The sequence below is a fragment of the Bos mutus genome, chromosome 13 (genome assembly GCF_027580195.1).
Source record: "Bos mutus isolate GX-2022 chromosome 13, NWIPB_WYAK_1.1, whole genome shotgun sequence".
Classification (NCBI taxonomy): Eukaryota; Metazoa; Chordata; class Mammalia; order Artiodactyla; family Bovidae; genus Bos; species Bos mutus.
In genome coordinates, this window is record NC_091629.1 from 16,022,395 (window position 1) to 16,046,802 (window position 24,408).

Sequence of the window (24,408 nt, forward strand, 5' to 3'; positions counted from 1 at the left end):
ACAAACTGACAAAATAAGTACATCAGTGTTCGCAGTCCTTCTTCTTCTTCAGCGGCTCTTTGTTTTCTTGTGACAGCGGAAAGGCGACCGTGGAGAAGAGGCAGCCCCGTTGCAGTTTATCAATGAAAATCTAATATTGTCCATAAGCAGAGAAGTGGAAATCAATACTTCATTACCAAATTGTTAGTGCGGATGAAGAGAAATGGCCGGGGTGATTTTTTTTTTTTTTTTTTTTGGTGGCAGTCTTCTTAGAGCAGGGTGTCGAGAGGAATCATTGTCAGGAGAGCGGGGTGGTGCAGGGCAAGGCCTGGTGTGAAGGGAATCCAGGCTGGAGAGTTGGAACTAAGGCATTTGTCCTGTAATGGGAACCAGAACAACAGAAAAGATACATTATTTTCTGAGGAGCAGCCTGGATAGTCAAATCGCTCACCTCTTTCTTTGATATTAATGTTCTGCATAGGGTCTCAGTTAAGTCTAGTATGATATGATCAGTGAATGAGACATAGAAAGCAAGAGCTAACTTAGGGGAAAATTCTTTAAAATATAATGTATGGAAGACATATTTGAACACCTCTGTTGCAGCAGCATTATTTGTCATAGCCAAAAGGTGGAAGCAGCCCAAATGTCCATCATAGGATGAAGGGATAAGCAAAATGGTACAGCCACACAATGGAATATTATTTAGCCTTCAAAAGGAAGGAAATTCTGGCACATTCTCCAATATGGATGAATCTTGAAGACATTATGCTAAGTGAAAATAAATCAGTCATAAAATGTTAAAATACTTCATTTGTATAAGGTACCTAGAGAAGTCAAACTCAGAGAAACATAAAGCAGAATCGTTGTCAGGGGCAACCTTTGCAAGAGGGGCAAGTCCTGGAGATGGACGACGGTGATGGCCGCATAACAACGTGAGTGGAATGTACTCCAAGCCACTAAACTCACACTCAACAGTTGTTAAGATGGTAAATGTTATGTGGTTTTTTTTTAAACCACAATTAAAAGTAAAAAAAAAAAAAAGTATGGTTTTTCTATTGTGAAGCATTTAAAAACATTAAAAAGTTAACCTGTGGCCTCACATCAGGATAGAGCTCCCGTTTACTTCCTGCAGTACTCCCTTGGTATCTGGTTTTCCCACATTTTCGTCCGGTTTACACAGTTGTCAGGGCCTACTGTGTAGGTTTCCCTCTCTGTCCTTTCACTAGGAAGCACCATTGTGAACAGTGGGATGAATTCTGTCACCTTTACCATCAAACTTTACTAAACCATTCTTGCGATGCTGTACATTTAATTCACTTCCAGTTTTATTCAATAATATTAACTGTGATGAACATCTTTGTGTTTAAAACCATTCAATATGTTCAGATACCTTAATAGACTTAAGTTTCCGAGTCAAAAGATAGCAACATTTTTTTTTTTTTGTGGTGGGAAAGTGCTTTAAAGTATTTAATGGGCTGAATTTTTTTTCCAGATATGTGCTATTTGGATGGCTGTACGAATGCATATAATCTCCATCAGTCCAATCTGGGTGGCGTTCCTTGCTTACACATTATTTAGTGGTTGTGCTCATTTTAATGAGGAAAAAACACCGAGGACCTATATTTAATTTGTCTTTTGGAAAGGGAAAATATCCAAGTTTCTAGTAGAACGACAAAGATAAGCTGAAAACTGAATGGCATTTGATGTGTGCAGAGAAATTGAGTGCAAAATAATCATAATAGACTTTATAAAAGATTCCTCGGTAAGAAAGCCTAGGACTGCAATACTAGCGACCAGTGTCATATGCCTACCAGATCCCAGGTGCTTTGCATCCACTATCACGAAGCCTTCAAACAACTTTGTTTTAAAAAAGAGAGAGGAAAAGTCTCAAAGAGGTTAGTGACTTGTCTGAAGTCCCACGACTAATGAAAAGCAGTGGGTGGCTTTAAATCGAGGCAGTCCCGCGCAGAAGCTCCCCTGTCACTCAGGCACCACTGTCAGGGGAAGGAGTCACGTTCTCTGTCACTGTTTGTATTGCAGATATGCAGGGTCCCAGCAGTCTTTGATCTGGGACTCACCTGCTCCCGGCAGGTCTGGAAACGTGAAGGAGGATGGTCGCATGGTTGGAGGAAGAGAGATGAGTCAAAGAGAAAGAAAGTGGAGGCTAGAAGCTGCAACGGCATGGGGCTTCCCAGGCGGTGCTAGTGGCGAAGAATCCGCCTGCCAATGCAGGTGACGCAAGAGACGCAGCTTCGATCCCTGGGTCAGGAAGATCCCTTGGAGTAGGAAGTGGCAGCCCCCCCAGTAGTCTTGCCTGGAAAATTCCATGGACAGAGGAGCCTGGCGGGCTACAGTCCGTCGGGCCTCAAAGAGTCGGACACGACTGAGCTACTGGGAACACCACGTGCTTTACAGCAGATACAGTAAGCAGAAGGCAGGGGAGAAAGTGGAAAAGACAGGAAGGAGAGAGGAGGGCCAAACCTGCCTTTCCTAAAGAGTGAACGCCTTACATCGTGAGACAGGACGTCTGCGGCGAGGGGGCGGCTTCATACACAGTCTGTCTGTGGTCCTTGGTTTCTCCTCCCTGACCTCGATGCTAATGTGATAGCAGTTTTAGAGAACCTTATTCCGTCTATCACTTCCTTGGACCAGCTCCAGATCTGATCAACCCCCAAACTTCTCTGGCTAGATTTCTCTTAGGTCAAAATTTGTTCTGGGAAGGGGAACAGGTAGAAAGGAAAAAAAAATTTTTTTTACTACAGTCACCTTTTTGGGAATTCACAGTACACATTAACGTATTCCTGCAATTAAAGCCCAACCCAATCCAACATAATACACCTTTCTTTAACTTAGGCCTTCCCACATGCGTCTGATAACCCTTCTCTTCCCTGTAAAACACTCACAAGTGTACGTGAGTGTCATTTTCTGGAAAAATACTTTCATGATAGACTCTTGTGTGGAAACAAATGAAGTTGTTTAGTTCCTAAGATCTCAGTTCCGACCTCATTATTGACTTTCTGTAACTCTTTGCTCAGGTTTCTTGACTTTGGGGGCCTCGGCATGAAAGGATCCAGCCGTCCTGATAACTTGACATTTTCTGCACGTCTAGTCTATGCTACCCCTCCGAGATCCATGCCTTACCTCGTGTCAACTTCATGATGCTGCAGTGCGGGAGATACTAATGTCTATACTTTCCAGCCTAGGAAACGGGGATTTAGAGAGGTGACACCACTGACCTGCAGACACCTGGTTGGTAGCAGGAGAAAGGGCATCCAGATTCAGATTTCTCTGGTCTCTTAAACCCTGCCTCTTATCTTGCCTGTGATCGGTTGGTAATGTCTTAAAATGTGAAACACTAGCATTATTAATAATTTACAGGCATTTCCCCAAGAGTGTCTGTACAGTTATTCAGTTAAATTCCAGATATGAATGTCTTCTATTAAAACCTGACTATGATGCTGTTTCTTTCTGAGAGATCACATATCCCACCACAAATGATGGAAGAGAATTCTTTCAGAAGTTTGGTTTTCTATACTATAAGAGAATGATAAAAAGGAGACCTGAATCGTGGGCCAGTTTGGGACAAGATACTCTTTTTTTTTTTTTAAGAATTTCCTATCTTAAAAGAAGAGAAACCTCTTTTTCCCTCTAGGTCTAAAGATGAGACCTGGCAGAAAATTAAAACTAGAAAACGAAGAGAAAGGGGATGAGAATGTGTGCTGTTACCTTTTTCGCTGTTCAGAAAAAATTGTGTAGAATGAGTGAAGAACAAAGAAGCAAATAGTCTTGGTTGCCTTTCAAATGATGCCTGCGTGCTAAGTTGCTTCAGTTGCGTCTGGCTCTTTGCGACCCCATGGACTGTAGCCCACCAGGCTCCTCTGCCCATGGAATTCTCTGGGCAAGAACACTGGAGTGGGCTGCCATTTCCTCCTCCGTTTCAAATGGTAGTTGAGGCCAAGTTTTGCTGCTGCATGAGTTTTTTGCCTTAATATGTTCAGCTAATACTATAAAAATAAACCATAAATAAATAAAAATTGTAATTACATATCGAAAAAGTCACTGGCAGTGTTCATTAAGCAGAGTTTGTGAGAGAGAGCCAGGCGAAAAGATGCAGTTATTTTTGTATTAGTACAGAGCCATCAGCAGATTGTAGAATTACATACGCTGTACTTTGGCCACGCAGGAATCCGGCATCCCCGGCAAGTCACTCTGGCTGGCTCTGCCTTTTCTCTGTGCCCTTGCTGGGGGCCTCCTGCCTTCTTTTTTCTCTACTCTGTACTGTTCTTCTCTGTGCTGTGCTTAGTCGATCAGTCACATCCAACTCTTTGCGACCCCATGAACTGCAGCCCACCAGGCTCCTCTGTCCATGGGGATTCTCCAGACAAGAACGCTGGAGTGGGTTGCCATGCCCTCCTCCAGGGGATCTTCCCAACCCAGGGACTTAACCCAGGTCTCCCACCTTGCAGGTGGATTCTTTGCCATCAGAACCACCAGGGAAGCCCTCTGTTCTTCTCAGAGCTGCATTATTGTCCGAAAAGGGTATTTTGGGATTGCTACCCTGAGAGCTTCATGGTTAGGGACCAAGAACATCAGACATCTCACAGATTCTCCCAAGAGAGTCATGACCTTCATCATGCACCATTTTTGAAGACTCTGGAGGTTGGGATTGCTCCTCTTTGGCACTGTTTACATTTGGGGCCTGTGGGGGACTGTCCTGGACATTGTAGGGCTGTTAGCAGCATCCCTGGGTCTTACCCACCAGGTTTCGGTCGCATTCCCACTCACCCTCGAGCTGTGACAACCCCAAATATCTCTAGGTTTTGCCAAATGTCCCTTTGGAGGGAGGCAACATTATCACTGATTCAGAACCTCTGACCTAGTGGAAAACAATTCTATCATCTGAGCTTAGAACCTCAACCCATTGTACGACTGGCGTCTGGACATCTCTGCATGAGTAACTCACAGGTGCCTGAAAGGTCACTTATCCCCACCCCGATCCTGTTTCTTCTCCAACTTCTCTCTTCATGGGAAATGGAACCGCACACTGCTCAGTTGTTCCTGCTGGAAAGTGGGGTCATCCTCAACAGCTCGTCATAACCTCCCTCGCCGAAGTCGATGTCCATCTTCACCCCGTGTCCCATTCGAGCCTGTGTGCCTTTCGCTGATGACTGGGGGCCCCTCTCACTGGCTTCGGGTCCACTCTGTGTCCTGTGGGTCATCTCCCATGAGCATGTATAGTGAGCTTGTGAAAACTGAGATGAGACTGCGGCGGTCCCTCCTGTTCCTCCCAGCTCACTCCTTCAGTGTCCTCTGCGGCACTTAGGAAAAAACCATGTTTTCCTAAGACTTTGGCCTGATCTGCCTTGCCATGTCTCCCGCCTCATCTGGGTCTGTACGCCTTAGTGATGTGTGCGAGAGTACTGGCCTTCCATTTTTCAGTAATTTCCTTGTTTATGTATTTATTTTCGGCTGTGCCGGTCCTCGTTGCTGTGTGGGCTTTCTCTCGCTGTGGCGAGCGGGGCTGCTCTCTGCTCTCAGCCTTGCGGTGCACGGGCTCTGACTGCAGTGCCTTCTCCTGCAGGGAACCCGGGCTCTAGGGCACTCGGCTTCGGCGGCTGCAGGACGTGGGCTCATTTGTCGTGTGTCCGGGCTCTACAGCACGATGCAGGGGCCTAGGTGCTCCGAGGCATGTGGGATCTTCCCGGATCAGGGGTGGAGTCTGTGTCTCCTGAATTGGCAGGCGGATTTTTAACCACTGAGTCACCAGGGAAGCCGCAACTCTGGCCTTCTGACGGTATCTGAAACGTACCTCCTTGTCTTTCCGTATGTTCTTCCCTCCGCCTAGAATGCTGTCTTCTTATTCGTTGTTTGGCTAGCACCTTCTCATCCTTGAAGTCTTCGTTTAAATGTCATTTCCTCAGAGAAATTTCTTCCTACCTGCTGAACTTGGTGTGGTTGCTTTGCTATAATATTGTACCTTTTGTGTTGTCCTTCTGGGACCATGTCCATTACCTACAGCATCATATATGTAAGTTTTAATATTTACATATATGTGTGCACCTCCTACTCTGGCTTATAAACCTTAGGAAGGTGGGGGCTGTGTGCATCGCATACATCCGTATCTCAAGCATGTTAGCTGATGTCCGGCACATGGTAAGTACTTGATAATATTTGTTGAGCAAATGAATTTTGGGAGGCAATAATTTGCTCTATCTCTTCAAACATGAAAAAGAAAATTTAAAATATTTACACTAAAACAATACGATAGAAAAAAAAATGGATTTACCTAGAACCCTTCTCGAATTCTATGAAAGAGACCATGTAAAGAAAAAAAAGAGGACCGACTAAAAAATTAGTTTAAGGACACATAAATGGACATCAAGAGGATTTGCCACCTGTTTGGTGCTTTCAACTTCAAAGAATAACTTAATCTGCTATTTTTAAGCAATCTGTGTGTGCTTATTTGCTTAGTTGTGTCTGACTCTTTGGGACCCCGTGGACTGTAGCCCGCCAGGCTCCTCTGTCCGTGGGATGTTCCAGGCAAGAATACTGGAGTGGGTTGCCATTTCCCTCTCCAGGGCATCTTCCCGACCCGGGGTCCCTTGGGTCTCCTGCACCGCAGGCGGATTCTTTCACCACTGCACCACCTGGGAAGCCCAATTTTGAAGCAATTTACATTTTTCAAAGCACGGGCGTAAGTATATTCTCCGCTGAGATATATAGGCTAGATATTAGTAGCCACAAAGATAAAGAGTTTAAATAATTTGCTCCCATGGGGATTAAATGATGGGGTTAGGACACCTGACTCCTAACCCAGGGCTTCTTGAAACTATTTGATTGAAAAGGAAAAAAAAAAAGACTGAGATATAAATGCTAAAGATACGTGAAATGTTTTATTAAAAAAGACTGACAAGGAGGCCAGGTAGAAATGGAGACAAGTGATTTTAACTGTGTAATCCAGGGATCAGTTACTACTTTTTTATAGTAATAGCAGTTACTATTTTTTTTTCAGATGGATTTTACAATTTGAAAATCCACATTGGCTTACCTGCATTGATGACTTTCATCGTTAGTGCTTCATCTAATTTTTCCTAAGAGAAGACTGTGTGCAGAAACCCTTAAACTTTGATGGGCCGATTTCAAGTCTTTGAGTAAACTATTTGAGCATAAAATAATATAAATAATTATATTTATTATAATATAAATATAATTGCTCAAATATAAAATAATTGCTCAAATATATTGACCACATTTTATACGCCAGACACAGCTTCATGTGAGTAGGTGGGTGATGTTTTAAAAATACCATCTGATGTAGTCTTGCCTTTTATTGATTTCTTTCTTCCATGCAGTTTTCCAGCTGTGGAAAACAGAGACCCAGAGTGGTTGCTGGGAAAGAGAGGTCACAAAAGAAACCAGAGATGCGAGGAAGTGTCTGAGTTTCTGCATGGCGAGAATGACTTTTCGTGTTGTTTGGTCACTCAGTCGTGTCTGACCCTTTCGTGACTCCATGTACTGTACCTTGCCAGGCTCCGTGGCCCATGGCATTTCCCAGGCCAGGGAAATCTGGAGAGGCTGCCATTTCCTTCTCCAGGGATCTTCCCGACCCAGGGGTTGAACCCACGTTCTTCCCCATCTTTCTCATTGGCAGGCAGATTTTTTACTGCTGAGTCGGTTGTGACTGTTAATTTTGGGCCCACCACTTATGTATTATTTTCATTAACTATTTTAATTACCCAGTGGGGTATCCAGTATTACAGAGGGAAAAACTGGTTTAAATAATTGACATCACTTATGCAAGGTGACATGGTAGTAAGTGGAATTGGATATTCCAATATTCAATAGAAATGTGTATGTTTGGTATCTCAGAACCTGTATCTTTAACCAAGAAACTAACCATTCCCAATGTTGAATCTGTGCCCATGAGACAACACTTTTTGAAAAAATTGGTTTGTTGAAGGGGCTTGATTAGACCCTTGAAGAAGAGGAGACAATACTATTATTGATCATGATACTATTATTGATCATGATAGTCTCCTCCTTGGGACATCTAAATGCAGACAACATGCAGGTCATAATCGACACACTGGAAAATCTCAACTTTTGAACTTCCTCTTTTAAAGCACAACTTGTGATAAATCAACCATGTGTCTAGAATGCGTGATGTATGCTTCATGACACAAACCAGGCTGTCAACTGTCCATAGCCTTAACGCTGGAGGAGACTTTTCCATGTTTTGTGTTTTAAATCAGTGTCAGGGCAAACATCTAAGTTGACCTCTGTCCTACATCACCAACTTCCAGTGTCTGATGGAATGGGAAAATTAGAAATAATTAAAAAAAAATAAGTTCCCTTTTGGTCTACTTAATGGGTGGCCCTTGGAATGGTTTGAAATATCTTAACCATGGTGTGCAAGACGGCTGTTATGGAAACTGGCAGATACAAGGGGACATCGAGGAGACCACCAGCAGCAGAGGCATCAGGCGGGGGACTCGGGGCCCTCCGGGGGGGGCGGGGGCCCTGTCACTGGGTGTCATCTGGCCCTGGGTTGTGTGGCAGCTTGGAAGATTTCCATGGCAGCAGAAAAGCTTTTCCTTAAAGCACACGCCTCAACTTCAGGCTACCCAAGTAGTTAAGAAGCGGAAATGAAAGGAGTGGCATGAGGGTTTGCCCTCTGAAAGTCTCCTGCCAACTAATGATGGGATTATGAAGTCTTAACTGCCATACAGTTATCCCTAAAATTATAACCAAAGGTACGTCAGTCTAAATAAAAATGATAAGGCAGAGCGAGGCCGGCTCCTCTCCCTCCCCCCAACATGCTTTTTAACACGAATCTCTTCACAGAATGATGCTTTGACAAAGCTTGGATTGAATAATTATTAAAAAGTGATGGAGCCCAGTGTTAAGCAAAACACATTTTTTTGCAGAAAGGAATGGTTGAATTTTTTTTTTAACAGAAAGAAATGGTTTCAGTTTTTAATATTTGGTTCATTACGAGATGATTGGATGGCATCACCAACTGAATGGACAGGAGTCTAAGCAAACTCTGAAAGATAGTGAAGGACGGGGAAGCCTGGTGTGCTTCAGTCCATGGGGTAGCAAAAAGTCAGACACAACTTAGCAACTGAACAACAGCAACAAAATTATGGGAACCTCCTATGATCTTTTTTGCACTCTATCAGAAAATCATGTAAGGAAGTTCTTCTAGACAGTAGGTATCAGGAAAGGTGTGGCTTATTCTTAAATCCTGGTATAGATTTTCTTTATGGAAAAGGCCAGTCTCAGAGTGTACCAAGCTGCCATTTTTGCTTTCACTGCTGGGGAGCTCAGAGTCAGTTTTGTGGCCAACAGACCGTCTGGACAACCTCTGAAGGGAACAGTCTGTATCCATCAACTTCTCTTCATAATGTCTCTCCTTTTTCCTTTGCCATTTTTGTTAATTGTTTGACATTTCCATTTATTAGTTGGGTGACATTAGGGGAAATGACTTACCCTTTTTCTACTTAAGTTTCCATATCTGCAAAATCAGGATGAAAAGAGTATCTTTCACAAATGGTTCCTGGCTTACCATAAGTGCTCAGTAAAGTGTAGACTTAAAAAAATTATTTTCTTTTATGATTTTATTGCATTGCATACAATATGGTATCTTTAAAGTGCTATTGAATAATGTGTAGAATAAATAAAAAAATACATGCATAAAATTCTGCTTATGTGTTGAAAGTAAGTAATTATTGGATCCTGGAAAATGGATTATTCCTTTCTACTGGAAACTTCAAAAACTAAGTAGAAAGAGGCTCTTTAGTTCAGGCATTAAACATGTTGAAAAGAAATCAGTTGTCAATTCAGGTGTGAAGCTAAGAAAAGTTTTCCCCTTTTATAAAAAAAAGGATAAAATAGCGTTTCAAAACATTTGATGTGGATATTAAGAAGATGAGAGTAGAAAGCAGCCAGAACACCGACCATTTTATTCAGTGCTCATTATAAGCTCTGCACTTAACAATGGTGTTGTGTTCAGTCGCTCAGTCGTGTTTGACTCTTTTGCAGCCCCATGGACTGTAGCCCACCAGGCTCCTCTGTCCATGGGATTTCCCAGGCAAGAACACTGGAGTGGGTTGCCATTTCCTTCTCCAGGGTGTCTTCCTGACCCAGGGATTGAACCTGCGTCTCCCGCATTGGTAGGTGGATTCTTTACCACTGAGCAGCAGGGACGGCCTTTTACATTAATCCCTGACTCTGGATCTCATTGTCCCTGTTTATTAATGAGAAAACAGAGGCTTGGCCTGGTTAAGAACATCAAGGTCAGTTAGTAAGTAGCAGAGCAGCATTTGGACTTAGGTCTGTATGATTTCAAAGCCTGTTTTCCAGCCAGTATTTATTGTTGTCAGTGGAACTAACTAGACTCTTCTAAAGACACATTGCTCAGTAAAGCTATATCCTGAAAAATGATAAGGACTGAAAAACCATCCAACTGTTATCACCCTTTCAAGAGATAAATTAGAAGGGTGGCAAAGATCAGGAGAAAAATCCTGACAATGGAAAGGGAAGATACCCCTGCTGGTTTCAGTGTTAATTATAATTTCGTGTTTGGCAATTATTACGTATTTAACATTTGGTAATTCTCATGTATGGCTGCTTTTGGTGCACGGTCATACAGGAGAGAAAGGAAGCAATTTTTCTGTACCCATTTTTATTGAGCCACATTCATATACTCCAAAAGGGCACTTAAATTGTTTGAAAGAGGTCTAGATGCTGGCAAACACCGCCATAAGCAACCTGGACAGCTTAAAGTCCACACCGCCAGAGACACGATGCACAGTGGAGCCCAGCTTCTCTAGGTGGGAGCGCAGAGCCAAGCATTATCCATTACAACTAACTCAGAACCAGATGCGAGTCACTGTGTGGACACAGCTAGGGGACTCCACTGCTGCCTAAATGCGAGCTGTCCGCATTTTAGGAAGACCAGCTTGCCCGCCAGGTACGGAAAATGAACGTTGGAGCTTTTTACCGCAGTGGTTAGCGTCTACGCCCAGGGCAGCACTGTTCGCGATGTGTCTACAGTGGGCACGGAGGCGCGTGGATTGGACACGGTCTGTAGATAAAACAGGCCCGCCCTCCCATTGTTGGAGAGGCCTCTCTGCCTGGAGCGATCCTCTCCTTCATGCTGCTCTTTGTCTGCTCCTTGTGCGCTCTGCCGTGTCTGACTCCCTGTGACCCTGTGCACGTAGCCCGCCAGGCTCCTCTGTTCGTGGGATTCTCCAGGCAAGATACTGGAGGGGGTGGCCATTTCCCATCCAGGGGATCCTCCCGAAACAGGGGTGGAACCCGAGTCTCCTGCTTCTCCTGCACTGATAGGCGGGTTCTTTACCGCTGTGCCACCTGGGAAGCCCTTCGTATGAAGCTTGACTTCAATTGTTTTCTTTAATTCTTAAAATAATCTCCAAAGGTAGCTCTTATGAACCTCCTTTTCAGAGGTCAGAAAACTGAGGGACAGAGATTGAAGTAATGGGATCAAGACCACAGGACTGGGAAATGTCAGACCTGGGATTTGAACCAGGTTTTTCTGTCACCAAGAGGCTGCAGTGTTTCATAATGATAACCTGTTACCCTTTACTGATTTGACTGCAACCAGTAGCTACCAATCCTCACAACAGATTGGGAAGATAGGAGTGATTATTTCCTGTTTACAAATGAAGAAGCAGAGCTTCAGGAGGTTAAATTGACCACCCCCACCCCCCAACCAACCCTGCCCACGCAAATATTTTCTAGTGAATCTGGAGCAAAATTAAGATTTGTCTGGACTTCAAACCTAGTCTCTCATCTGACTCCACCCGTCTCCGGCAAAGTACATCTGAGTGCCTGGAGATGCTCTAAGAACAGCAGCAAAAACATGCTCTTTTATTCAATTATTTACGGTTTAAATGGAGTCTGCTCAGTAATGTCAGGCTCCATCCCTCCTCACAGGCTTGGCCCCCCACACACCCCCGTAGTCCCCTGGGCTGGAGGCGTCCTCTTATGCCTCTGCCTGGGTAATTCCTGTGGCACCCTCACCCACTTCTTAAATATCACGCCCTTAGAAGGATCTTTCCTTCTCCCAGAAGCTAGACTAGGTCCCCAGACTTCCTCTCTCTTACTTGTCGTGAATAACACGTTGGTTTGTGTGAATGCGGTGTCACGCTGGCCTCGCCCGCCAGCCTTCAGGGTCTATGAGGGCAAGGGTAGGATGCCTTGTTCACGGGACTCCGGAGGGCCAGCCCAGTTCCGGCCCCTGGGGTTTCCCTCCACGAGGGAACGGGAGCTCCAGTTCCGGCCCCTGGGGTTTCCCTCCACGAGGAAACGGGAGCTCCAGTTCCGGCCCCTGGGGTTTCCCTCCATGAGGGAACGGGAGCTCCGCCTCATGCCTTGTCCACTGCTCCAGCCTCTGTGGAGTCACAGGCGTGAGGCTGCATGACCCCAGGGAGCCTCCCTGCCTCCGCCAGACGGCGACACGGAGCCCCCGCTTTCATGGTGATGCTGAGAAACACCTGGTATTTATCAACCCGGCAGTTCTTTCTTTTTAAATTCATATTTCTTTATTTGGTCTTAGTTGCAGCATGGGAACGCTCAGTTGCGGCACATGCGATCTAGTTCCCCGACCAGGGATTGAACCCGGGACCCTTGCGTTGGGAGCATGGAGGCTTAGCCCCTGGAGCACCAGGGGAGTCCCACCTCCATATGTTCCTGATCTGGAACCCAAGTGTTTAACCAGCGACACCTGTTCCACTTCAATCCTCAAGACAGGAGGTCGAGGCTCAGAGCTGCTCAGCAGGCCATCCAACTTCACAACCAGTAAGCGCCCCCTCGAGTTACCTGGCTGCACCCAGGCCTGAGTGAGTTCTCCGTGCTGGCCCCGAGCCATGGCGGGGCTTCCTGGGAGTCTTTCAACACCAGTGCCGGGGCCCCATGGATCCCCAGAATCTACCACATTCTGCCTCTGCTGGCCTGGGGTATGGGCTGGGAGCTGGGGCTTTTAAAAGTTCCCCAGGGGATTCTAACATGCCGCTGGGGCTGAGAACTTCTGCTCTAATGTATGACTGATTGATCAGTCGATTACTGCCATTTAATCAATTAACCATTCCTGCAGGGGCGGGATACAACACCTGATGTAGAATTCTATTACAACCTCCGCACTCCCTTCTCTCTCCCTCCTCCCCCTCTCTCCTCTCTCCAGAACCTGCATTTCTATTTAGATTAAATCCCCTCACAACACACACAAATGTGAAACAAAGCAAACCCCAAACAACGGGAAGCACCAGTGTTTATAAAGTCTACGAGACTTATCGGCCAGTCCCCACTCAAACGGTCCAGTTACAAGGTTGCTGCTGCTGCTGCTAAGTCGCTCAGTCGTGTCCGACTCTGTGCGACCCCACGGACGGCAGCCCACCAGGCTCCCCCGTCCCTGGGATTCTCCAGGCGAGAACACTGGAGTGGGTCGCCATTGCCTTCTCCAAGGCATGAAAGTGAAAAGTGAAAGTGAGGTTGCTCAGTCGTGTCCAACTCCTAGGGACCCCAGGACTACAGCCTACCAGGCTTCTCTGTCCATGGGATTTTCCAGGCAAGAGTACTGGAGTGGGGTGCCATTGCCTTCTCCAGTTACAAGACTGAGCGACCAAGTTTCCTTAGGAAGGAAGAACTCACGAGACTGTCAGTTTCCTGGGGTTTGTTCATTACTTTGCTCCTCAGTATTCCCAACAATCGCTATCATCGGGTAATGAGAATTCACCTTTGGCCAGGTGCTCTGAGGCTGGGGGGTTCAGAGAGCCCCCCACTGCCCTGACAGCAAAACGAAGCCGTATGATGAATGGTACCTCTGACAAAGGGTCAGCGGACCCGGAGGAACATGCAGCGACTGGTCACACTGTGTAAGAGGCGACAGCCTCTGTGCCCCTGCCCCAGCCTTGTCAGCCCTGCCAGGGGACCCTTCCGTCTTGGATCCAGTTGGTGCTCTGAGAGCACACCGAACCAGGCTTTCTTTCTCAGAGGAATTCAAGGCTTTCCTCCGCCCCCGGATCAGCTGTTGAGGAGCAATGCTATGTATTTTAAATGTCTCCCTTACAAAAGTTACTAGAAAACGTTCACTCCTTCCAAGCAGAGCTATAAAGGAAGCGTGGGGTGGACTTCTCCTCTTCTGTGGAAGGGACATTGATGAGAAGCTCGTGTGGAGCGTTTCCATAGCGACCAGCTGCTCCCTCTGAGCCAGGGGCAGGGCAGTGGTCAGCTAATGACGCTGGTGTTACAGGAATCACGACAAAAGCTTTATTGACAAGCAGCTTGGAAGCCAGCCTGACGGATGGTACCGTGTGCCCTCAAAATTCATGTTGATGACCAAACCCTGGTAGGCAGGATGTGGCTAGCTTCGCAGCTGGGGTCTGGAAAGCGGGTGTTCAGGTGAACTGAGTCCATCAGGGTGGGTCCTATGTAAGCTGACAGTGTTCTTAGGGAATAACGAGGCCCTGGGTGTGCGCGCGGAGGTAAGATCGAGTGAGGAGGCAGGAGGGGCGGTCGTCTGCAAGCCAAGGAGGGACGCCTCGGGGAGAGCCGCCTGCGGCACCTGGGTTTGGACATCTGGTCTCGGAACGGTGAGGAGGTGCATTTCTGCTGCCTCGGCCGGTCTGCGGCGTTTTGTGGCAGCAGGCGGGAGGCCTCAGCAGGTGGGTGCTGCGGAGAAGCTAAGCAGGTGACGGAAGAGTGAGTGGTGTAGGTGTGACTGTCGTTACGAAGGGCCCGGGAGGTCTCTTGAGAGCTGACGTTTGACTTAAGACCTGAGAGATGAGAAAGGGTGAGCCACGGGGACCCGGAGGCTGACACGTCCCGTGGAGCATCCGCAGGTAAAAACCCCCAAGTGCGGGAAGGGGCTTGGGCCACTGATGGGGACAGAACAAAGGCAGCCCAGACGGGCAAAAGCCAAAGTTAGGCTTCCCTGGTGGCTCGGTGGTAAGGAATCTGCCTGGGTCGGGAAGACCCCCTGGAGAAGGGAATAGCAATCCACTCCAGTACTCCTGCCTGGAGAATTCCACATACAGAGGAGCCTGCTGGGCTACCGTCTATGCGGTTACAAAAGAGCCACGCACGACTTAGCCACTGAACAACAACCAACAAACCAAAGGCTTTTAAATCAAGAGATTCTTAACCTGGGATGAGCATTGCAGGAAGGTTGGAGATGCCTGGAATTTTGCTTAGAAATTGTTGCTGAAGTTGTTCAAGTTTATGGCAAAGAAAAGACATGATACCATAAGCAAATTCTGAATTTCTGTGTGTGTGTGTATGCATTTGTAAACACACACTTGTTTATTTTTTCTGGAGAGAGGATCTGTAGCTCTCATCAGATTCTCAAATAACTTCTTGATCCAAATATGAGTTTAGAATCATCCTTCGAGAAGGAGGAGCTTTAGGACAGGGATTCCTTCTGAACCAGGCTGTGATTCAGAAATAGTCTGGGACAGCCAACGTGCTGTCTAGAGAGTTCCATTTCTCTGAGCTTCCCTCCTCCAACCCTGGTCTATTCTCATCCACGTCCAAAGCCTCAAAGACTTGAGGCCAAGAAAATTTCTTACAAGGCACTAAATAAGTGGTCCCCAAAGTGTTTGTATGAAGGATTCCCTCAATATCTGCCTTTATGTGAGGAGGGAGCCCCAGTGCCAGCCTAAGTTAATCTTCATTATCACATAAGTGGCTTCTCCCCTCCTGGTTTTAAATTAAGATGCACTGGACGGTCTTCTTTCTTCACTTCACACACACAATCAGGCAGCAAGGCATTTTAATTAGCCCTCTCCTATTATTAGAGTGCAGGGAAAAATACTCATGGACGGGCCAGAGGACCCCAAGCTAAGAAATCATTTAATTTGCTGTTGTTTCCATAAATCAGGGCCCAGTCATCAATTTCCCCACATATTTGGGAGCACATGTTATTGACAATGTGTTCGTGGAGAAAAATGGAGTTTGCTGGCAAAGTTGTTCCATTTTCTAAAGATTAAATTGTTCATTGTACAGGCCGCCATCTGCCCTCCCTGGAAGAGATTTAGCTGTTGGCAGAGGCATTCAGAAATCTCGAAGACAAAGTTAAATTTCTTTTTCTTTATTGCCACGCATAACGAATGGCAAATTCATTCACTCACTCATTCGTCTACTCATTCAACACACAGCAAGTGTTTCTTTTGAGACGTCAGCTAACTTCCAAACCGTGGATCTCCTGGGAAAGATCATATGTGGCCCTAGAACGGAGTGATAATTCCACGGTCTTCATTCTTGCCTGGGACCTCTAAAGAGCTAGCTTTCTGTCCCCCATTCTGCCTGTATGCCACCAGGAGTCTAACAGAATTATGTGAGTAACACAAGTTTCCTCCTCCAAGAAGCTTCTAGTCTGTACAGCGTGGATGAGCCACATGCTAACGCAACCCATGCCTTGAGCAAAACACAGGAAAAACAGGCCTCGTGGCTGAGTCGAAGCTTCTTGGAAGACCTGAGTAGAAGGACTTTCAAGAACTGTGGCAGGAACCTTCACATACACACCATTCTTTTATACAGACGGGGTACTGTTGAAGAAGCAGGGATTAACGTCCCCATTTTGCAGGTGAAGCTATTGAGGCTCAGAGAAGATGAAGTAACTGGCTCAAGGTCACAAAACTAGTCAAGTTTGACGTGAGAGCTCAGACTGTCCATTGGGGTGTAAGTCTGGCCCCTGAGTCACATAAAGCAGGGACTCGAGTCCCTCAGACGTCGCACAGTTTGAGCCCTAAACCACTTCCCTTGACCCACCGTGCAAGGTGCATCTGAAGCCGCTCCTCCCGCTTCATGACTCCTCTGGGGCTATTAACTTCCCTTTGTCCTTCACACTTGAGGAAGCACGCTTGTTTTGGTCATGACCCTGGCTGTTCTTCTGGACTATAATTTGGATCTTTACTTTTCAGAGTACACTCCCTCGAGCAAACCTAAGTCTATCCATCATCAGGCCTGACCTGCTTCCTAAGCTTTCCTCATCTCGGTTTTCCCAGACTCTACCAGCAAGCCCAATCATTTAGTCATTCATTCAATCCTGTCATGAACCTACTCAGTTAATTACGGGGTCTCTGCTGTGCGCTCAGGGTCCTACGTGGCGATCAAGACCAGAAGGATCCCCACCGCTATGGTCCCGGAAAGAAAACGCCTGGGCAATGCTCTCATACAAGCAATGAAAGCACTGCAGTGGAGGCGAACATTGCAGGGGAAAGTGCGTGGATTTATAATTTAGTGTGCGTGTAGCATATCCTGGAGAAGAGGGAGGATGCTACAAGAGAGCTTCTTTTCTATTTTTAAAAAAGGTGACGGATGTATATACTGGCCGTGCTGGGTCTGCGCCGCCGTGGGGCTGCCCTCTAGTGGCGGGCGGGCCTACGCGTCACTGTGCTGCTTGGGTTTCTCATTGCAGCCGCTTCCCGTGTTGCGGAGCTTGGGCTCCAGAGCGCAGGCTCAGTGGTTGTGGCCCGCGGGCTTAGGTGCCCCGAGGCATGTGGGATCTTCCCGGATCAGGGATGGAACCCGTGATTGGCAGGAGGATTCTTTACCACTGAGCCACCACTGAAGCCCTACAACAGACTTCTATAAGGAGGGTCTTCAATGCCAGGACCTGAAGAATTGGTTAAAACTAAGCCAGCCAAAGAATTGAGAAAAGAGAATTCTTAGAGAAATCCCCAGATATTTGGCCTTCAGGCAGAAAGGAGTTTGACTTGTTCAGGGAACTAAAAGAAAGCTACTGTGGTCGGGGCACAGAGCTAAGATATACCAACTCCCTGAGGTTATTACAGACATTTTCATTAAAATAATTCTTACTTCGATCTGGTATATGGGGCACGCAATAGATACAATTTCCAAAACACGTTTGGAACGTATGGCTTATAAAAACATGAATGCTTACTTCCCTGTTGCACATTTGGGTGTTTTAATTGGTCAACTTTTAGATCTAGACGGTTATGCTCCAGAAATTGAGAAAATTACATTCCATCTCGAAGAAGAACCATTCCTGGCGAACTTGCATTCTCTGAGAAAGCTATGTAAAATTCTGAGACTGTTCTTTATCTAGACCAGCGTCATAAAATTTTTCATGAGTGACATAAGCTATACAGTGTATTGGTTTGGAATTTCGGTCAATTTTTTCTAGAAAGATTTTCCAATCTGTTTCCCAAGATGTGTACTTAAGGTTGGTAGAGAAAGATCCATTGTTTTCTTCTTCTTTTTTTTTGCTTCTGAGACTGGAAATAATGTTAAAGGGGAAAGAAAAGAAGAACATCGTAGGGAAGGGATAAATACTTGAAGCCACAACTTGACACTTTTTGCTTTCTTTTCCCGGCAGCCCACATGAGTACTAGAGAGAAAAATGTGGTCTTCAGAGTCTCCTTTCCAGTAAAATTAGTAATAATTTCTTACTAAGTCATCAACAATAAAAGGAAAAGGGCAGATGGGTTTTGCGTAAGTTCAAGAAAAGTCAGGGAGTAGCTGCTGGCAACAAGAAGCAATCTCTGTGATGTTTGAAGCACTTCATTGTCAAGGCAACCAAAATGCTTTATGTGTGTTCTTGTTCTTTCTTTTTATCTTCACGTGACTCTTGCAATATAGTGAGAAGGTCTCCAAGGATAGAGGAATGTATCTTAAAGAGGGTGAGATGGAAGCACGGAAGGAGAGACCAGGTCAGAAGCTCAAGCAGAACCATTGGTTGAGCAAATACATCCAGTGTTGTTAAGTCTCGGTTCATGGAGACCGATATCAAAGGGGTGAGACATAGTCACCACCTTCTAAGAATCACGATTCGGCAAGAGAGACGTGGCTGTTTATCGACGTATTTGTTCAATGAACATCTGCATATCTACTCATGTCAGGCCCTGACTCGAGAAGAGGGTCTCAGCAAGCGTGTGAGGCAGATTGGCTTCGGCTTACAGGGAACATGTGTATAATCTAGTGACGATGGTAGACCATGTAACCAAAAAGTAGATCGGGGTCACCAAAGGGAAGTGAAAGCTGCTCTGGAAGCTCCTAGGGGGCAGTGATGAATGTGACCATAGGTGACAGCATTACGGAAGAGACCCTGGGACCTTCTTAACGGGAGGGAGCACAGGAAAGTTACCCCATCTAAATACAAAAGAGTCAAGGGTCTTCCCTGGGGGTTCTTCCCAGTGGTTAAGAGTCCGGCTGCCAATGCAGGGGACCCGGGTTCGATCCCCACCTGGTCAGGAAACTAAGATCCCACATACCTCGGTGCGACTGAGCCCGTGTGCCTGGAGCCTGTGCCTGAGACAAGAGAGGCCACCGCAGCGGGAGCTCTCACACCACCTCTGGAAACAATGAGAGAAAGCCCACAGGCAGCGTGGGCAACCCAGTGCAGCCACAGCAAATAAATAAATAATAAGAATTAATAAATAAAAAAAACTTAAAAAAAAAAGATCTGGTGGAGCTCTGAGACTGTAGAACTAAAAAAAAAAGAGGAAGAATCAGGAAACAAGTAACGAAATAGAGGAAAGCTGGGTTAGGCCTTGAAGACAGGAGTAAGACTCTAACACGTGAAGGTGAAGCGGGTAGTATTTCAAGTTGAGAGATCAGCTCGGCTAAGGACAGAAATTTGTCTAAGCGAAGAGCTGGAGAGTTCACTTAACGGACACACTGCTTACAAGACGTGATACTGCACTTCTGATTTCCCTGTTTTCCGTCTGTCTTACCTCTCGTGCGAGGCCAGGGACGTTTCTTGCCTGCTTCAGTGGCTGCTCTTAGACCTTTCAATAGTGCCTGACACGTAGTGGGTGCGGTGAATAGTTGCTGAATGAGTAACAGGGCATTATAGCTAACTAGGGAATGACTGCCTGCTTGCTATGTGCTTTTCTCTGTTTCTTTATTTAATCCTCACAACAGCGCTGTGAGTTAGGTCCTTTGGAGAGGAGGACAGAGGACAGAGGCAGAGAGAATGTGGTCGGCTTGTCCGAAGGGTCCCGGCTAGGATTTGAACTGAGATCTTCCGAACTCTGGGGAACCATATATTTAACTGCCAGGTGGTGAGGCCCTGCCTTGTGGTGTGGCCCAATGATTAGGGGCTGTAACTAACACCAGAAAGGCAGTCTGGGGCCTCCTCTGGTGGTCCAGTGGCTAAGACTCTGAGCTCGCAATGCAAGGGGCCCCAGTTCGATCCCTGGTCAGGAAACTAGATCCCACGTGCAGTAACTAAGATCCCACATGCCACAGAAGGCCAGAAGATCCTCCGTGCCACTAAGACCCGGTACAGCTGAAAAAATAAAAAAGGCAGTCTGGGGAGGGCCACAGGAACGTGTTCTAGAGTGGGGGCGATGAGTCATCGGAGGCCGACTGAGGGGGAGGACACGACAGGCCCTCCACATCCCCGAGCTCCAGGCTTCTGCTCTGTAAAGGGTGATGGCTACGTGCATCACAGTTTGTGAGGGCTGCCGATACAGGGTGCAAGCTGGCCCAGATAATTTTCAGAGGGCCCTACTTTTGAGAGCGTCCTGGCACGCCACCTTGGCACATCTGATCTCTCGTCTTTCCACTGATCTTAAAGGGTGACTGCTATTTTCTGTTTCCAGGTGGGAAAAGTAGAATTCAGAGAAACATTAAATTCTGTGTTCAAAGTCATACAGCTAGTGTAACAGGATACCGAAAGGAAAGTTTTCACTTCATGATATTTTGGCCAGTGCCACAAAGTTGCGGACTATAGCAGCTGCACGTGTCATGTTTTAAAGGAAATGGCCACATACTGGCTTGCTCGTGTGGTTAACGTGGACATCCCCAGCAGCGGCACATATTAATCCACGAAAGCCCTGCTATGATGCACTGACAAGGGAACCCCTTTCCTATGGCATTCTTGCCAAAAACGCAGAACCCCATCTAACCACGAGACGACAGCAGACAAACCCGAATTGAGAGGAATCTACAAAATAACTAACCAGTACTCGACGAAAGCGTTACTGTCATCAAAGACAGGGAAAGATGGAAGGGTTCTCACAGATGGGGGAAAAAGATACGTAACAACTAAATCCCAAGTGAAATCTTAAATTAAATCTTGGAGCAGCAAAAGGAAATTTAAGCAATATTCAAATAAGGTCTACAGTTGAGTGAATAGAGTTGAACCAAAGTTGATATCCTGGCTTTGATAACTATCATGGTTGGGTAAGATGTTAACATTACAAAAAGCTGGGTGACGCATCTCTTTAACCATATTTGCAACTAAGTCTAAAGATATTTAAAAATAAAATATAAAAAAGTGGGAGGGGGCTGTTAGACACATTCCCATGAGATCTATTAAGTGGCAGAACAGACTGGCAGTCACCATTTTTTCCTACGTACCACCAGCATATCTAGGAAAAGCCTGCCCTTTAGGCTCAGCGGGCTCACTTACACCACTGGGTTAAGTCTTAAAGGACTGAGGCATGAGTTCCAGGTGGGATGGCACGACATATGGTTAACACGAGGTCGAGTCATCAGTGCTGATCTTCGGGTTCATTTCCCGAGCACATTCATATTTGTGCTGCTTTGGCAGAAGGTTGAGTTGATTCTTGGGATCAGGCTTCTCTGGAGGCTGGCCATTTTGCAATTCGTCACCAGCTCTGGCACCAGCTCGACCAGGGTGCTGGCTTCGGGCACCGGACTTTACCAGACAGCCTCTCCTTGGCCACTTTCCATTGCCCATGAGTAAAGGACTCAAAAAAGTCGGTTAAATTAGGCTTGGTGAAGGGACACTGCGTCTTTGAGTAATGAGGTGGGGAAACAGGGAAAATATTTTCCACTAGCTCATGTCTCACTGGATGGCAATCCGGTTTCATGACACTTCATAATAAATCATGGCTTATCGCTCACATGGGAACATAACAGGGCTCCAGTTAAGATTCGTTAGTGGTTGGACAGGAGGAGCAGGTACTGCTGTACATCAGGGTTTCTGGATCATCTTCCCGGCCGCTGGAGGCACTTTTTTATCGTTATATTTACTGTAGCCCTTGTTTAAAGCATAAATAAGTGGAAGGGAAGAGCACCAAATATGAATAATGAAAATAAATTTATCTTATTTATGTGTTTACGTGAGCCTCTGACAATTACTCGGCGCTGCAGTTTGCCTCCAGCGTCCGTCGCTGCTGCGTTCAGAGAAGTTCCCGGCACTTCACGTGCCTCCCTCTCTGCGCCCCCCACCCCCTCCTCCGTATTTTATTTCAAGAACTGCCAGCACGTTCACATTCAAGGACGGAGTCCCGGGGCTCGTGTGTCATTCCAGCTTGAGGTTTCGGCTCGGAACCGTGTCAGTCTCCCTGCTCACGACAGAGGCCCACCAGCAGCTGGACTGCAGCGATTCATTCAGATTTAAGGAAGAGTGGTTAGGAAAAAGGGCTCGGGGCTGGGCGGGGTGGGATGGGGCGTTGAAAGATAAAGCCTTTCATTTAGAGATGATGCAGCTGGTGTGCTGTTGGGAAGAGCGAAGACTTTCACGAGAAAGTCCTGGCTGTCAAAGCAGACCACCCTGGGAGGTTTGTGATAAAGACACCAAAGGCTATACAGCTAGGGGACCCTTTGCATTCTAGATGCTTCCTCGGCGAGGACTGTCCTCAGAGGGGAGATCAGTAGGCTGGGGCGCCTGTGGGCTCCCCGTGTTTGCTCACGGACCGACAGGAGGCCCCGAGCCCTTCCCCGAGATGCTGACGGGGCTCCCTGGGCAAGGCCTGCCAAGCTGACGGCCTCAGACCCCGCTCCCCGCGCTCCCCGCGCGCTGACCGCTCTCAGCTGCCTTCCGGCGATTCCCAGCAGGGTGCCGCCATGCAGCCGGACGGACTCACCCTGCCTGTTCCTGAACCCGGACAGAGAGCGAGCCGCGGATGGGAGAGCAGCCGTCAGCGGCCCTGTCACGCGAACCCACAGAAACTTCTGCAGGAGCTGAGGCGGAGCCCCCTGCGGAGCGCCAGCGTGGCTCGAGCAGCCGTTCCTTTTCTGCGGCTTTGTCTTCTGGCCACGCACGTGGCCCGCGGGATCTTATTAACAGGTCCCCGACCGGGGATGGAACCCGAGCCTCCTGCGATGGAAGCTGAGTCTTCCCCACTGGACTGCCAGGCAAGTCCCTCGAGCAGCCATTTATATCCCTCGAGAGGACTTGGAACATTCCAGATGGTTCTACAGGGAAAGGCAACTCATCTGCAGTTAGAGACAGGAGCAAAGTTTTTCTGCGAATTGGGGGCTTTGGCAAGTCATGGCCCGCGAGGGCCTGCGCGTGAGGCTGAAAAAGGAGTCCTGCTTACACTCCGGGGGCCTCCCCAGCCCCGTCTGCCTGGGCTGTCCTGGTTTTGGATCCCCACTCTGGGAAGCCCTCAGTCCCAGGCAAACGGGGATGGTTGACCCCCTCACTGAGGCTCTGGAAAACACGTTCCCAGAGACGCTCCCTCACTCCAGCCTGCCTGGTCCTCACACTGCTGGCATGCGTGCGTGCTCAGTCCTGTCCGACTGCGACCCCATGGACTGTGTAGCCCACCAGGCTCCTCCGTCCATGGGATTCTCCAGGCAAGAGTACTGGAGTGGGTTGCCATTTCCTTCTCCAGGGGATCTTCCCAACCCAGGGATGGAACCCAGGTCACCCGCACGGGCAGATTCTTTATCACGAGCGCCACCTGAATAAACCTACGTATATATGTACGTACATATATTAGGTAATCCATATCCATATCCATGAATGTGTTGTAAACCCGCAAACTACTTTTGAGATGCGGGGATGGGAAGACAGATGGGAAACTTGAAGCTTAGCAAGACTGGGAAGTTTAATCAAGGCCACTCAGCTGGCCAGCGGAAGATGAGCCTAAAGACTTCTGAAATCGGGCTGTCCTTTGCACCCAAGCCTCTCTTTTCCTCCAAGGGGTAAAAATGGAGACCAGAGTTTCCTAAATTTCTCTCCTGTTTGGAATTGATAAAGATGCACTCTGAACTGGACTATTTCATATCTGAATGCGTGAAAAGTGTGTTGATTATACATTAAAAAACTATTTCCCATATTTTCTAAATATTTAAAAGATCCCTCTTAAACATCATGACAGACATATTAAACTCACTTACCAGATTCATAAGGGCTTAAAAAAAATTTTTTTTTGTAGCCTTTCAAACAATCCATCACCCAGTTTGGTTGGGGGAGATGAAAGGATAGCCACTTGAGTGCAGGAAAAATTGTTGGCAAGAAAACATGGCAAATGGTTCCCGTAAAGGTGCCCATTTGGAATGAAATGGTGACGGATGTTTAGAAACCAGTCTTGATGCAAAACTGTAATTTTTGCAAATGGTTTTGTCTGAAGATGGCATTAATATACTCAACGCGCTACTCAGAATGGAGGACGTGCTCTTAAAAAGACATTCCGTTCCCGCACACGAACGGAAGTTTTACCCTAAGCGGGATGAGAAATT

At 46.9% G+C, this 24,408-nt stretch overlaps 1 protein-coding gene across 2 annotated transcripts in view; it reads right to left on the bottom strand.

Moving 5' to 3' along the window:
* Positions 1-239: 239 nt before the first annotated feature.
* Positions 240-24,408, bottom strand: part of TSHZ2 (teashirt zinc finger homeobox 2) — a 489,244-nt gene continuing 465,075 nt past the window's right edge. For both annotated transcript variants that reach the window (XM_070381016.1, XM_070381014.1), the window contains exon 3: positions 240-356. In XM_070381016.1, coding sequence (XP_070237117.1) covers positions 355-356 — 2 coding nt within the window. In that variant the 3' untranslated portion in view covers positions 240-354. The remainder of the gene's footprint in view (positions 357-24,408) is intronic.